At 51.2% G+C, this 16,035-nt stretch overlaps 1 protein-coding gene across 2 annotated transcripts in view; it reads right to left on the reverse strand.

Annotated features, from left to right (window-relative positions):
• Window positions 1-2,700: 2,700 nt before the first annotated feature.
• Window positions 2,701-16,035, reverse strand: part of VAV2 (vav guanine nucleotide exchange factor 2) — a 158,427-nt gene continuing 145,092 nt past the window's right edge. The window contains exons 20-27 of one of the 2 annotated variants that reach the window (XM_026062299.1): window positions 14,763-14,890; window positions 14,415-14,489; window positions 13,148-13,200; window positions 11,761-11,877; window positions 10,828-10,915; window positions 10,590-10,713; window positions 6,754-6,908; window positions 2,701-5,956 (exon numbers count right to left, since the gene is read on the reverse strand). In XM_026062299.1, the coding sequence (XP_025918084.1) occupies window positions 5,909-5,956; window positions 6,754-6,908; window positions 10,590-10,713; window positions 10,828-10,915; window positions 11,761-11,877; window positions 13,148-13,200; window positions 14,415-14,489; window positions 14,763-14,890 (788 nt within the window). In that variant the 3' untranslated portion in view covers window positions 2,701-5,908. Of the gene's footprint in view, window positions 5,957-6,753; window positions 6,909-8,223; window positions 8,395-10,589; window positions 10,714-10,827; window positions 10,916-11,760; window positions 11,878-13,147; window positions 13,201-14,414; window positions 14,490-14,762; window positions 14,891-16,035 lie in introns of those variants that run through there. The other variant, XM_026062300.1, reaches the window with a different exon arrangement.

A 16,035-nucleotide genomic window follows, 5' to 3' on the forward strand; every position in this document is an offset into this window, starting at 1 on the left:
GAAAAAAAACAAACAAAAAACTTAATTTAGAACTCCCAACCCAAAGCTTTATTCTTCAATTTGCCCAGAACTCACTGCCAAAATTAGGGCCTGTTTGGGCAGGATATGCGCAAGCTGCAAGTTCTTTTAAGGAGCCTCTGAACAGCGCAATTTAGCTATCTCAGAGAAACAGGGCTCTGGGTGGAGCTGTGGCTGGGTCAGGGGGCTGACAGAGCGGGGGCCGAGCTGCATCTCCTGCCCCTGTGCTCAGGGCCCCCTCACCACCGCCACCAAGGAGAGCTGCACAGCAGAGAGCCCAGACACCGGCGTTTGGGGGCTTTTAGCCCTCAGCAGCGCTGTAACCGTGTGGACTGCCCCACTTTGCTCCTAGAGCCTTTGCATTTTCATTCTGCATGCGCCACACGGTAAGGGTTTGCATCCAAACTTCCCCAGTCTGGGAAGAATTAGAATATAAGGGAGGGAGTTCTCCTGTTTCAGAATTAGTCCCAGGCAGCATTTCGGTTTTAAAGATAAAATCAGTCTCTTACTACATTTTGAAGAAAGAGCCCAAATTTCCCTAAACTCAGCAAACTAGTCAGTCAAGATAACCCTCACCCAGACAAAGAAATGCAAACAAGTCTAAACTCCCGTTTGCAGTGGGGTGTTTTTGTTTGGCAGGGCAGAATCATTTCATCAGTATGTACTAATTACAAATATAACCTTTGGGTTAGACATGACCTAAGGCAACACAAGCTGAAATATATATTACAACAGCCCGAGATGTTCCTCGAGCTCGCAGCAGCGCTAGAAAAGAAGTAGAGAAAGTGGCTGTGGCTTCAGCCCCTCTGAGCACTGATGCTCTGATGCAGCTACAGAGCTGAAACGGGGGTGGTTATTTTTTGATGTTCAGTCCTATGTAGACAGGGCCTAAGCCAGTTCAATCCTTTCCATGTAATTCCTAGATTAACTATAAACTAGAGGAGCACAGTGGTTTGTGCATGCCAGCTGGAGCTTTCCAGGCCATATCAAACATTATGACTAATGCACAGATGAGCTAGTCAAGCGTGTTGCAAAACTGCAGCTGATCACAGCGTGCATGAGGCTGCAAGCATGTGCCCATGCCACCACCAGATGGGTCCACGTGCAGAGCCTGCCTTGCTGCTCCCCAGCATTGCACTCGTTTGAATTTGGTCTTGGGAAAGCAATAAAGCTTGGAGGTGCATGATCCGAAAGCAGCCTTGATCTGAGGCAGTGGGCCAGGTAGCCCCCGCCATGGGCTCTGCTGTCCGGGAGGTTTACAGTCCTGCTAATGCCATGGGAAGGCTGCTCCTGCTGTGGTTGCAGCACCCAGCCGTAGCTGTGCACAGCTAACAAATGCACCATTTATCCCTGCGGCATCAGACTTCTCACCCGCTCAGCCCCCCAGGAAGGTTTGGACCCGTACTGATGGGGACCCTCCGCCACCACTGTGTCCCCAGGATGCAGCAGAGCCCATCTATCTACACCCAGGTTGCAACACTGCAGCTCCACATGCCTTGGAGAGCCAAATGCCGCTGTCTCTGCCACCGAGGAGCCAACCCGCAGGGTGGTGGCAATGCTGTAGGGACAGGACCTTGCACGAAAGCAGATTTTTGCATTTACCTGGTCTTGCAGCAGTGTCAGCAGCCATTGGGCAGCTCTGCACTCCAGCGCTGCGTCCCTGCAGTCCCACCGCGACTTGGGGATCCAATGCCGGGGTCCGACCCACTCAGGGCTGAGGCAGTTCCTTATAGCTGGCAGGAGAGCACCGGGGTGTCGAAAATCTGTATTTCTTATGTTGTGCATGTTGGAGAGCATCCCTTAAACTGGCAGTGACAGTGAAAGGGTTTATCCCCGGCAGGAGTCGTCACCTCAGACAAGGTTAAATATCTGGCTGAGCAGCACCTTTCCAAATCAACAGCCTGAAAGTTCCCAACTAATATCCTGCTCCTGGTAAAACACCTCTGCTCATTCCTACAGTCCCTTTTAGCAGACCCTCTGAAAGTCAAAAAGAACAAGAGAAAACACTGTGGACTTCACAGAGCTGCAAAAGCATAATACATTGTTATTAATTAAATCAAATGGCAGCTCACTGTGACATCTCCTGTGCCTGTTCTGGGGTGAAACCTTCTCTTTCCTCCAGAAATGCCTTAGGTACCTCTTAAGCAACTGTGTGATTTTTCATTGCTCTAGAAAACGCTGCCATGTGTAGGCCAAGTGGGATTTTTGGAATATGATACTCAGGAGTGAGTAAAACCCATGCAGAATTATGCTCCTTCTCTCAGTCCCCCCCTCAAATGGTTCAACTTGGGCAGAGAGCACAAAAACCCCACGAAGCACAAAGCCACGCAGCCGGGCAAGGGAGCACGTCCCAGGCAGCCACGCAAGACGACTGCACTAGAAACAACTGCTAAGAAAGTAAGAATATTGATAGGCAGATGATAGGCTTCAGAACCAACAACCTTCAGTAGTACTTCACTGGAAAGACCAAAACCGGACACTGTGGGAAGGTTTTAGACTCAGTTTTGGAAGGGTTGTGAACTCATATGGTTTGTGGCATCGATCAGCTTCAAGCCTGCGAGGGTCAGAAAGGACCTGTCCCCGCCGAGCACCTTAAACCTGCCTAAACCACTGCTGCTCCCCACGTCCCCACTGGAACCAGAAAGGGTTTAGCGACAAGAAGCCCAACACAAAACTGAACCCTTGACACAGGAAAGAATGCATGTTTATTGGCAGTAAAAACCATGGTTGGAAAAAACCTATCACAAAATTACACTTTTTTTGTTGTTGTTGTGGAATTTACTCTGATGCATTGTAACTTAAAAAGATCTGGAAAAACCACATGCAAAAGGGTTTCTAAGTAGCAGCTAAAATTTCTATTCCAGCATTACAAGCTATTCCAAATGATTTCCAAATTCCCAGCTATAAACTATTCCATAAACAAACAGTTTTATCTTTAAATCCCCTCCACCCAACCCCACTCTACCCCAGTTAGTGCAGTGCAAAGGAAAAACCCAAGGAATTTACATATTATTTTCCAACGTATTCCATTGCAATTTTGAATGTTCTGTGATGAACTAAAATATATATACAATTTTCTCACCATCATAAAAAAACATTTCCTTTCTTATTCACAGATATATATTGTGGCAAATGGCTGAATAATTACTTACAAACAAAACAATCTTTTTTAACAAGTTTCTTACAACAGTAAACACAAGAGAGATCTTTTCTGAGGAATGACTGATTTGGCTGGGCATTGGGAGGGGGGAGTCGCTCGTCACTTATAGGCAGCTACTGCATCTATCACATAGTTCGGTAACTGGCAAAGGTACTAGATACGCTACAGGATCTAAGGAAGAGAGACGGCTCCTCATCTCCTGCGACAGAGACGTGCACGCTCCCCGAGAGGGGATGCCCTCACCGCCACGAAAAGGTCTGGAAAATCAGGCGTTTCAAACAGAAGGGTCACATAAGGCTTTAGCAGTATCTGAGGCATACGTGAACCATCGTGAGTTTTTCCGTGTGTGTGTGTGCGTCTCATCCGCCTCAAATACGCCCTCAGCTACACCAAAACTACAGAAAATGGAGCAGGGCCCTTCGGCTTGTGGGATTTCTGAGCTCCTCGCTTGTAACACCCCAAGGAGTTTTCCCTTTCCAGAGCACAACTGGTTCAGCTCCTTCTGCAAACCGGACCCCTTTAAAATATCCCAGGCGAGCACCGAGACAGTCTGGTTGGCTTGGCCTGGAAGAGGTTAGCACCAAACAGTACCTTGGTAGAGCCATGAGCTACGCTCTGCAGCCGCGCCACTCTCCCCATCACTTTGCAGAGCAAAACACACGGTGGGAATTTCCCCCGGCCGTATGCCGGGTACGGCCTAAACACTTGCAATGCAACGTAGCCCCCCACCGTGATACAGCGCAAAGCAAGAGCTTCACTAGCAGCCGCGGCCCCTGGAATCATGGAGCAATGGGCCACTCACTCGACTCCAGGCCCTGTTGAGGAGCAAAAGGCAGCAAAGCAACGGGGCTTAGTGCTCGTCATTGGGCAACAAAATTTAGCTTCAAAGTTAATCCGTTTCCCTTTTCACCAACAGCCCCAAAGTCTCCTCTTTAATATCCTGAGCAGGCCACTGCTGTTCCATTTGCAGGAAGCCTTGGCACCCTGGTATCAGAGACCCAGGGCTGCTCCGGAGGAGATCCAAGTGCACCCAACATCACCAGCCCCGGGCAACGTCCCTGGATGGGCACTAACACAATGCCAACAATCTGGCCCGGAGACTCAGTGCCCCCCAGCAAGGCCCCGGTGAGCCCCAAGGCCTGTTTGGCTGGGGAACAACTTCAAGGCATGGAAGCACCAACTCCAAAGGCTACTTATTCAAAGCGACCAGAGGGCATTTCCAGGGGCTAGAAAAAAGGACAGAGGAAAGCTGTTCCTTGTCACACACACGTATTTGTTCAAAACAGAGCACTTTGGAAGGAAATTGTGGAGCTGGAGGGCAAAGCCAGTGCCTGGCAGAAGTCACTTGGCCTGGATTTCCACCCGACAGCTCTGCCTATCTACTACAGGGGGTTGCAATTTGGAAAGCAAGAAACTCAGGACAGTACTCAGGACAAAGTGGCAATGCAAAGAGGGACGGATCATCTCCTTTACAGCAGCAGCAGGTAACAGCCAGTGGGAGGAAGAGAAGGGGCAATGCTCACAACCCCCAAAAGTGCACACAGGTGGGGAAGAAGAGATGCTTTCACAACCTACTGAGATAAATCAGGATGTGATACTGTAGCCCTTACTCACGTGGGTTCGCCCCACTGAGCTTAGTGGGGTGGGACTTCTAACAGCTGCAGGAAAAGGCAATCACCCTGGTCCAGGCTGCTCACGTTTGCAATAAACTGGGAGTGACAGCACCGCGGACCCGCAGACGCACGCCCTTGTCTGCTCCCGTGTGCGTACCTGGTGCTCAGGTGGCTTCCAAAACCCTTGCTTGGCAAGGCGTGCTTCCCGGTCCTGCAACATGATGAGACCTCCTGCTGACCAGTGGGACCAGTCAGCATGCAGGGCTGTCCCCTCCACCCTGAGCAAGTCTAGTGGGACTAAAGGCAGTTTTAAAGAAAATGGGCTTGGGATGCCAAAGAGGTTTTTTCCTGCCCTGCCTGGACCTGGAGTTCCACTTCCAGCCTATGTCTGCTGGTCAAAAGCGCTCCTTGTTTTGCAGCTGGCATCCGTACAGAAATAACAAACGGCATTTCCTCGTTCCAAGTACGGGTGTCCCCGTTCTGCTCTCTCACCCCAGCCAGAGAGCAGTGGTGCTGGGTGCTGCTGTTCAGCCTACCAATTAGACTACCAAAATCGTCATCCAGTGGAGTCCATTTGAGCAGCAGGTGAGGCAGCTTGGCAGGTGGGAGACTGCATTTCCTCGTAGCAGGGGCTGCATCACTCCCTCTCCTTAGAAATTAGAAAATGCTCACCTTTGCATACCTGGGCACCAGCCCAGGAGCAAACCTTCAGCTTCACCCTCCCACCAACACCACGGTGGATTTTAAAACACGAACAAGTTTGGACACCGTCCTCTGGTGGTAACTGCATAGAGTCTTTCAGCTCTGTCCATGCAGGGGAGCATGCCTTTCCCAAGACTCTTCTGCAGCTGCTCCACAAATGTTATCTGATAGACCATGAATCTTCTATACAAGTAACACAACCAAGGCCAGTGGCAACCCCTGATGCACGCGCACACACACACACTGTACAGAGGAACTGATTGCTAAAGAGTCTGCAAGAGACGTGTTGTTCTCGGCAGTACTGGGAGACGTCCGACTGTGTTTCACTTGGAGCCTTGGGTGTTGGGACAACCGTGCATGGTCTGCAGCGGCTCATTCTGGGTGCTCAATGACTTTCCACCAGACATCTCCACCATCATTGTACCCCCTCCTCTTCCACGTATGTTGAGGGAAACCAACCAACCTATAGGGGAAACGAGAGGTGAGCAGAAAACTCAGGAGCAGAAAGGACCTCCTGTCCTGGCACTCGGTCTATTCCCCTGCCGCCACGCTGTGATCCTGGGGAGCTCTCTTGAAGGGACATTTGTACAGCGCCGGAGGTGCCCACATCCCTGTGCCAGTTCTCCTGATACATGGTGGTGACGGGGAGATGGTGCAATCATTGCCATCATTTGGCACTGTAGCCCCAGGGCTATGCAAGCCCTTGCAGCATGGCAGCGCACAGGTTGTCAGCAACAAAGAAGGGATCAGGGCATCAAAAATCTGTCCCCAGTGCTATGAACTCTGTGAGACACCCGGGCAGCCCATCAGCCTACTGCTTTTTTCCAGGATGCTGAGCCTGTCACTTGCAGAGGCATTCTGGCATAAATTCCCCACATGCCAGCTTAAGGAAGAGCAGAGTCAGACGCGTGCTTGCGTGCCTGCCTGGCCACAGCCCGCTCCCATCTGCCTGCACGTGTCTGGGTGTCGCCTGCCGCTGTCAGACACAGCATTGACATGCGACACACATGACTTGCGGTATCTGTTTACACGCTGGTTCTTGTGACATGGCAGCACATCCACGAGCCAAAAAAGAGCAAATGCGAGTTGGATGCAGCCCCCTCCCCCTTCCCTTTGCTTTTGTGAAAGCATTTTTGGGGAAGGCTGCAGTTAGGCAAGCGCTGACCAGCTCTGTGGGTTAACAGCAGGGAGGACCACGCGCTACAAAAACGAGCTGGGACATTATCAGCAACCGCAGCATCAGCTTCAAGCTGCACTTACTCTGCCGTTGGTCTCCCCCTTCCACCATCCCTGGTCGCCGCCTATCCTGCTGTAGATCTTCACCACGTCGCCCTCTCGCAGGGAGAGCTCCCGCATGTCCCGTGCCGCAAAGTTGTATCGTGCCACTGCCGTCCCTATGACTCGTGGGGTGAATACTGTGAGTGGACAAAGCAGAGGGAGTTGGGAGCTGCTCCGCCGTGCAGGAGCAGCCGAAGCCTGGGGAAAGCTGCGCTAGGTTCAACCTGGGTTTTCCACCATGGTCCTTGTTTCCATTGCAACACCACGACCCAGATGGGCTCAGATGTTGGGGCTGGCCTTGTGTGAACTTCTCAGCCACACGCAGACTGGGGTGTCAAGGTTAAGCTCGCTTCCTGCTGAGTTTTAAACGTCTTGGTGGGGCAAGCCACTGTCTGCTAAGCAGGAAGGGGATGGTCTATGAGGGGCTTCAAGCCACTAGCGGGGATCATCCTGGGGAGCTGGGGTGATAGGCATTTTTGTGAGAAAGATAGAAGGTGGTAGAAGGAAAAGATTTCATAGGAATAAAATGATCATTAATAATGAAATCATGGAAAAATCCTTTTCCACCATGACTGTCAGGTCTGGTTGTCTTACAGCTTCCAACACCTGAAGGTGCCACATCATCAAAGGGATATTTGACAAATCAGTTTGTATTAAAGGTGCTTCAAAGCTAGGAGTTATTGGGATTAGTCCCTGCAGCGGATTTTCCCACGGGTGCTGAGCAAAGCCTGTATGTTTTGCCTTGAGGAGAAATAAGCCACCAATCTGGTATTCTCTCTGGTTTTTGTCCCTGCCAATGACCAGCACAGGAGCCTTGGAAACTTGGTCCCAAAACAGACCAGTATGTGCAAAAGTAGCCAGGCAACCTTAAATCCCAACTGATAATCAGTTTGTGACATGAAGCATGAGGCCTGAGATGCCCGGGGACACCAGGAGAGCCACAGACGCTCCTCGAACCTCTCATTCTTGGAGATGACAAGCAATCAGAAATTGATGCTCAGCTGCTGGCGGGGAGGCCGTGCTCCCCCCGAAAGCCATCTCAGGAGCCTGACCTCCGCCAGCACCGCATGAACCCACCACTGCCAATCTCCACTGCTTCAGGCCAGGAGAAACTTGTGGGGGAGAGGGAAAGCGGCAGGAAGGTGTTGGTGTCCTTTGCACAGAGGAGCAGCGGTGAGGAGGGGGAAAAGCAGGAGAACAGCTTAGCTCCCCTGCCCTGCAGGTCATCACCTCCGCAGGAGGAAGGAGGGCTGGAGGGCAATGGTGGGAGGGATGGGACAGTCCCCATGCGCCACTGAGCGAGTGCTCCGTGCGAGTGCTCCAGGGCAAGCAGAGAAGAAAAATGAAACACACCTTTTTGACATTTGGGGGGGGGGGGGAGAGAAAAACACCCTGAAGGGACTCTGAGTTTCAGCAAAGCTGCACTATTGTCCCAGGCCTTTCGAGTATTACAAAGCTACAAATTTAAAAAGTTTGCAAACCAAGGTTGAACTAAGTTTGGGGAAAAGCTTTGCCCAGATTTTCAGCTCTCGGGATGGACGGAGATGAGGATGGCAATGGAGACAGTCCATACACACAACGTACAATCACTGGAGGCTCGTTCGTCCTCGCCAGGCAGCTGGGCTGGAGAATGGAGTGAGAATCATGACAGCTTTGAACTCTTTCATCAGGAGCTTGCTCAGAGCCCATTTCCACACAAATTAATGTTCTGCAATACTTTTATGCAGAAGTGCAGGTAAAGAATCTCAAATACACAGAATTTTACTCTAATTCCCTGGAACAATAAGTATTCTTCCCAAACATGACATCGAGAAAAGCATGCATGCCTTTGCAGTTGATTTTCCCTGTGCAGCCTAAAGCAAACACTGAAAGGTAAAAGCATAAACAGGAAGAAGTGAATGGGCACATTTTTGCTCTAATCCCTGCTAAATAGGGAGGAAGATGCTAGCCTGAAACGCATTTGGATCAACAGGCTTCAAAGGCCAGAATACCCCTGGCGCTTTCTCTAGGAAATTTGAGCCACAAAACACATTTAACAGCACAGGTTCCGCCGTCTCCTTAGCAAGGTGCTCCTGAGCAGGCTCAGATAGCAGAGCTCAAAAACTGCTGGACATTAAGATGTTCTCCTTGGGCAGCAAGGAAAAACAGTCTTGAAGATGGTGTGATGCCAATGCTCATTCTGTGAAACACATGGGATAAGCAGGTCGAGCTTGAAGTACATCACGAGATCCCAATGCACTAGATTTACTTTCTCATAAATTTTCTTCCCCTTTCTCAATAGTTAGAGCTCTGGCTCCTCCTGTGTTGTTTTGGGGGAGAGAGAGGGGAGTGTATTTAGCTTCTGGCAAAGTCATGATTAATCGACTTTTTTTTTTTTTTTTCCCCCCAAGCTATGCCCCAGGACAGCCCTGGTGACCCCCTCAACTGTCTGCAGGTGGGGAAGGGGCAGCGGGGACCACACGGGTCCCACCGGCGATGGCTTTCAAGCTGGTGATGGCTGTAGCCTGGTAAAGGCAGGAGGTTTCTCCCTCCAGGGAAGGACCACTAGGAGGCACTTCCCTCCCAGGAAAGTAAGGCACTAGTACCTGACCAGAAGGGAGTGGAGGAGGTCTGAGAAGAAAAGTTGAGGCCCTGAGGACTGAGAAAAGAAAAGTTGTAGGAAGCGCAGGAGGCTGCAAAGAGGTTAGAGAGAAACAGAAAGAGGCAGAACACCAATTAAAAAGGAAATTAAAAAAAAAAGCACAATGCTGTCAAAGCCAACAGGGAAACACAGTGCAAAACCAGCGGCAGGTCTCGTGCAAGGGCTCGGAGCGGTGGGCGCTCGCGGCCGGCGGGCCGGGGCTGGTCCTGCCCTCACGGGAGACCAGGGCAGCTCTCCCTCCCAGGGGTCTCGAGGCCCCTCTCTCTTTTCTCCTGGTGGAAAATGCCTCTCTGAACCAAGGGAAAATTTCATACTCCAAATGCATCTTAGGGTTGCATTTTATTGGAAAAGAAAATCACTTCTTATAACTGTTTTTCTTTGGTAGCCTTTTTAAAAATGGAAAAAGTTTTTTAAAAATACATTTTCCCCCCCTGAAGAAGTTAATTTGTGCACTCAAGCTTTTAGGTAAAACTTAAAATTTTGCATTAATGCAAATTTCGCTTTTCATTTGTTTCATCTTTTTTTTTTTTTTAATTATTTCTCCCATCAGCTCCATTAAAGGCAACCCATTGGGATTAAAACTGTCACAAGTGACACTAGAATCGGATCCATTAAAACACACGCACAAAAACTTACGTGGGCAGATAAGACACAATATATCCTGCTAACGGTGAAACACATCACTCTGTTCATTTAACTACAGGCAGATGGGTCAGACCCCGCAGCAGAAGATGCTCTCCTGGCAGAACCGAGTGTGCTCGCACCACATAAAATGATGGCAAACCACTACTGCACACAGTTTGGAAAACTGTAAGCGGGAAAACCAGCCGCAGGCAGCAAGAACGCTCCCTTGGAGGCTGCCGCCCGCTACAAGGAACCAAACCAAACCGAGAGCAAAGAGAGCCCCCAGCTCAGCGTGGTCCCTAAGGGCACCATCTCCACACCTGCGAGAAGAGTCTTCAAAACACTCAGCGGAGCAGGAGCCTCGCTTGCAAAGTGGAGGGTTCAGACCCGCTGTGGGTGAATTCCTGGAGATTTGAGAGGCCTTACAGCAATGCTATAAACTCCTTCATTTAACAGACAGCATTCCTATGTCTTAACGCAAGCATGCAATTTTCCTTTAAATAACTGAGTTAGGTTTACTGGTGTCCACTACCGCGTTTAACCTCAGTTTTACCTGGAGAGCGGGTGAAAGTCCTGGAGGTAGAACGTTCCCGAGATTTGTACGGGTATTTTAACGTTGTGTCCAGCTGTTTAAAACTCTCTTTCAGTGAGTGGCTCTGGTAGTATTCAACCAGCTCCTAGAAAGGACGAAGGGGCACTCGGTTACACCAGCAGCGCTCTGCGTGCTCTGCAGAGAGCCAGCCGCGGAGGCAGGAACGGCGCAGGGGTTCAGAGTGGCTTCAGAAGCATACCAGAAGGCTTTCAAATTTTTTGGCTTCTGTGATGTGAATCCAGTTGTCCTTCTCCACCACCTTAATGTGCTTCACTTCCTCATTAAACCTGCAACGGGAAGCAAAGACAGTCAGAAAGTTTACCTTTGCGTGTCAGCGTCATCTCGCCCTGTGCAAGGAGCAGACCTGCTGTGGATGCCATCCACCCTCCAGCCCCACCGCTTTCAAGCAGGGATCTGAAGCAGGAGGTGAGGGGACGTGCAGAGCAGCGGCTCCCGGAACACGGGTCCATCAGCCGCAGCCAGCCAGGATGCCGGGCTGCCCTCGTGCAACGGGGCTGGAAGGAGCTGGGTGCAAGGGCTGTGCTTGCGGGAGATAAAGCGGCGCCCTCAGCCTGCAGATGCCTTGCTATGGCTCCAAAAGGCACCTAGCAAGCTGCTCTGGATGGCAGGGCCATGCCCAAGCGGCCGCGCAGGCATTGTGGAAGCAGCCTGCACTCGGACGCCTGCTCCTTGAGGACCACGGCAGGAACGCTCCCGGCTTCAGAGAGCCCTGTCTGCATCACACCAGCATGTCAGCTCTCGCTCTTACCCAGCTAATGCACAACGCCAAATGCAGCGAGACCTAGATGAGCCCATCCTGATCCTGGGGAGCAGGACCGGAGAGATGCATGTTTCCTGCCTGGCAGATCAGTGCCGCAGCACAGCATTTGCCATCGCAAAAGTCAGGCAAGGAAGTGTTTTCTGCAGAGCACAACGCAATGGCTGCTGCTGTCACTACGGCTTTGGCACACCAAGCCTTTTCCTGGGGCAGAGCTAGGGAAGATGGGAGCATGCCTCTGCCAGGGTCGGGTTTGTGCCCAGGTGCTGCTGTCCTAGTGGGAAGACCTATCCCCTGGCGATGCATCTCATGGGTGCTTTACTCTCTAATGCCAGCAGTCGTGGTTGTACTCACTTAATACTGATTGCAAAGCGCTCAGCCTCTGCCGGCCTCTCTCGAATCAGGTAGGTGCCGCTCACGTGGGACTTCAGCAAGTTGTCCGTCTGCTGCCGCTCCATGTTCCCTGCAAACCTAAGCCGACGGCCACCATGAGACGTCATGCAGCCAGGGCCTGCCCTGCACCTGCCCGCGCCACGGCGGCTCTGCGGCCCTGGCAGCTCCCTGCATCGTGCGTGACCACCCCTTCCCTCTAGTGCAACGAACTGTACGTTCTGCTCCACGTCTCTTAAGCTTTTGCCTACTTAGGACGACAGCTCAAAAAGTAGCTTTCGGAGGCACAAAGGGCCCTTAAATGTCCACTTTTCCATGGAAAGACAGCCCGTAAGAGCTCATTGCATCCAGGCAAATCCTGCTCGCTCTCTCTTCCCCCTCTCGCTGTGCGGCAGCGAGGCTGCCAAAGGCAGGCACGCGGGAAGGAGGCGCCATCTCCGGAGCGTGCAACCGTCACAGCATGAACACTTGCTTTCTTCATGGGTCACGGCCTCCAGAATCATGCACGTTGATTTTATGAATGAAAAATTAATGAATATTTTTAAAATAGGCATGTTTTAGCCCAAAAGATCTTTTTTAAAGGCAAGAAGGTTGGGCAAGTAAAGAAACAGGTCTCATTCAAAACTTTGTATGCAAAAATGAAAGCGCCCAGAGATATATAAGAAGCTGTTTAGCCACTGAACAGACACTAATGAACAATGCGGAGTGCAACATCTTGCCTTTGAAGTCTCTCATGTTTCCAAGGCACCTAGAAAATCACACTAACTGGGAACAGGTCCCCAGGTGAATAAGGCTTCGCAAAGGCTGGGGAAAGGAGATGATTTAGATGCATGAATTCAGAAAACTGGATGGAACTAGAGAAAAGCAACAGGGGGGCAAGTGAAGCACCAGCCTCTCCTGCCAAGTCTGCCAGAGCCCCGGTACTGCTTCCCCCCTCCCTCTACCGTGTGCCACTGCCAGTGAGATGGGGACTCAGCACCGAATATATGGGAGAGGAGAAGAGTCACCAGCGCCTCTCCTTTCACCTGAGCCCTCCTCACCACAGTCAGGGAAGAAATCCCCACCGACGCCGCAAGATCTGGCTGCAGCTCTCCAGCTGAGCTCAGGTTTCAACACCGAAACGCGAAGGCAGCGGGTGGCCAGGCCGGCTCAGCCCCGTCTCCTGCATCCCTCTCAGCTGCCATACATCAGTAGGGGATGCAGGAGGAAGAGCACTTCCAAAGCGCATCCATAATTTGTTATTACAGACTGGATTTGTGTCAACGTAACAAAATTAAAAGGCAAAGGCGATACATCTTCACGTCCAGAGAAGGGCGTTTGTAGCGTGCTGTCCAATTAGAGGGCGACTCACCAAGGGTACGCCGCGTAGTCTATCTCTCTCGACGGAGGGCGGCTGTTGGGAGGCTGGAGCAAAGAGAACATTGCTCATTACTGCGGAGCCCGGCGCCTAATTAGGTTATAGATCAGCTGCGAGATGCTCCTCTCTACGGGAGGGTTTTTATGTGCCAAGCAGTTTCTGAATTATTGGCTTCGGGGTTGGAGGACAGTGTTACAATCAAGTACTTGCTCTCTCATCCTCCCTGTCCAAAACAGCTGTGAGCAGCATACTGTATTTTTTTCATTTATCCTGAGCCTTTTTTAGTTGGGAAGCAACTGACAGCTTTACAAAGAATAGTTTTTAAAAAAAAGTACAGCTTTTCTGTACTGTGACTGATCTCAAAGTACTCTGCTACTGAGTCAGCACTGCTCTCTCTTTGCAGAAGAGGAACCAGGGTCTGGACCTGGTCACACCAACCACGTGTTTGGGAAGAGGGGGCCAAGACCCACCTGCAAGGAGATCTGCAACCATGGGATGGGGAATCTACCTTCCCTGCTAATTCTGCCACAGTAAAAGGCCTCGTTCAAGGCCCGTGGGCTTAATGGAAGAAACAAGTCCTCTTACACATCCAGGCACGTTTTGGCCTAATGACGGGCTGAATCACTGGTCCCAAACTGCCCCCGCTGAGGAAATCTTAACAAGCCAGCAGCCTGTCCCATCGGGGAGGGAGGAGGAAAAGAATGTGCGTTTTGGTCAAACAAATCAACCTTCTCCATCAACGCTTCCCATGTTGGGCAGAGACCGGCCATGGGAAAGACGGTCACGCTAAACTGCAGGGCTGTGTTTTCAGCTGCTCCCACTTGAAAATATTCTGGGATCTCACAGATAGGTATAAATGGAGGAGAATACGACTGCTCTTGGCCAGGATAACCGGAGCCACCGAAAAACAGAGCATGGAAGTCGCCAGTAATCCCCAGAGGGGCAAAAACATTGCAGTGTTGTTTTAGTACCTGACTTCCACCCACTGATTCGGCAAGAGTTAACCTCAGAAAACCGCAGAGCTTTTTATTTAATTAAATCAATAGGCAGCGGCACTTTGATTAACTATCGGTTGCTAAAAATCTAAAAACAAAGTGGCCAAAAAAAACCACCATGGTGGGACAAGAACTGGGAAAGGCACCATCAGAGGGAGCTCCAGCAAGGTCTCCAGGTCTCCAGCAAGACCCACCAGCAAAATTTCCAGCTGCAAGTACTGCGCCACGCAAACCCAGCATCGTTAGGTCTGGTTTTAAGCACTCACCCTTGCGTCAACAGGACAGGGCTTCACCGACGAGCTGGGAAAATAGCCTGACTTCTTCGTTTGCAGCAGCCTCCCCTGTAAAACAACAAAGATTGGCATCAGCCCGGGATGCGTGCAGAGGAGAAGTGGTTTTGCCATGCCGGTCCAGGGCTCTGACCCCCCACAGCTCCCGAGCCGGCCCAGGCTCCACACGTGCCTCGCGGACCCCATCGCTCCTCCGGGGAGCCACCAAAACCCCGGCACGTCCCGGAGCTCCCAGAAAACCGGACAGCTAAGAGAGGGCTGAGCCAATCCAGGAGCCGCTGGCTTAAAACTGGTCGGAAATCTCCCGAAGGGAGACGCTCTCACCTCCCACCACTGCGAGTCCGGGTCCCCCCTCAGCAGTTCGATCACATCTCCGGTTTGAAACGTGAGCACCGGCTTCCCGGGAGGCGCGGGGTTACCATGGTAGTTCTGGACTGCCACCATTTTAGGACCTGGAAGAGAAGGGAAACCGTTTCGTTATCTACCCCCTCTTAAGAGAAAAGGGAACAAAAAAGCCCCTCCGACGGCTGTTGTTCCTTTCCTTGCGAATCACAAATCTAACAGCCCCAGCAGGCAGGATTTGGAGGCAGAAAGCAGGAAAGCAGACAGGATCGGTGCCCACGGCATGCAGCCTTGGCTTCCAAAGTTCCATGGATGACTGAGCTCAACGAGCAACAATAAATCAATGAAGAACAGAGCCAAGGCAAAGCTCCAGCTCCAAACCCTGCACCCGGACTTGAACTGTGCCGTTTCTGGGAGCCTCGTTAGGCAATCCCCGGCCGGCACCAAATGACGCCAGGCTCAGCGGTGACACCCGGGATTGCAAAAGGGACTAGTAAACACTTGGCTTCCATCAAATTTCAACAGAACCTGGGACTCGAATGCCCCTTGGCCCCTGGAAGTTCGCAGCCAAAGTCCGGTTGTCTTGCAAACAACTGCACGTTAAATAAGCTTTTCAAATTGTACTAAAACCACAGTGTTTATTTTCCAAATGCTTCCCCACCTCTGCCTTCAGCTGCCTCCTCCCTGCCTAGGGAGAGCACTGGGCCCTTTCAGGTTTTTTTTAACCACCAGTTTGATTTAGGTTTCTTTTTTCCAGGCTTGGCTTCCCTTCAGACAGAAAAGGCACACAAAAACAAGTTGTTTCTTCTCCTTCAAGACGGAGCGTGGGCACAACAAGCTCGGCAGTCAGCCCAGCAGACAAGCCCAGGTTAGTTTTAAGCAAAGAAAAATAAAAAAACACTGCAACAACCAGCATGACCAGTGATCCCATCAGAAGGCAACGCTGGGAGCTGTACGATCACTGCAGCGCACTGGGTACACACTCCTGCCAGAAGATGTTTCTCCCCGGCCTGTTGCTAACAAGTGTCTCTGCTGGGACAAGTTTGGTTTATTCCAAAGGAAGATCGGGAACAAATGAATTCCCTGAGCTTTCCTTCTCTGCCTTGAGCGGGGAGTTATTTATGCGAGGTGTAAAAGCTGTACTAGCACGGCAGCGCAGGTAAGGGGCCGAGCGGCACGAGTGCAGTAAAACAAATGGCACGGCACTGATGGTTGTAGCGGAGAAGGAGCAAAAGCTCTTCCCCAGCCCAGCGAA

This window comes from Apteryx rowi, unplaced genomic scaffold (assembly GCF_003343035.1).
Source record: "Apteryx rowi isolate R43461 unplaced genomic scaffold, aptRow1 scaffold_19, whole genome shotgun sequence".
In the NCBI taxonomy this organism is placed as follows: Eukaryota; Metazoa; Chordata; class Aves; order Apterygiformes; family Apterygidae; genus Apteryx; species Apteryx rowi.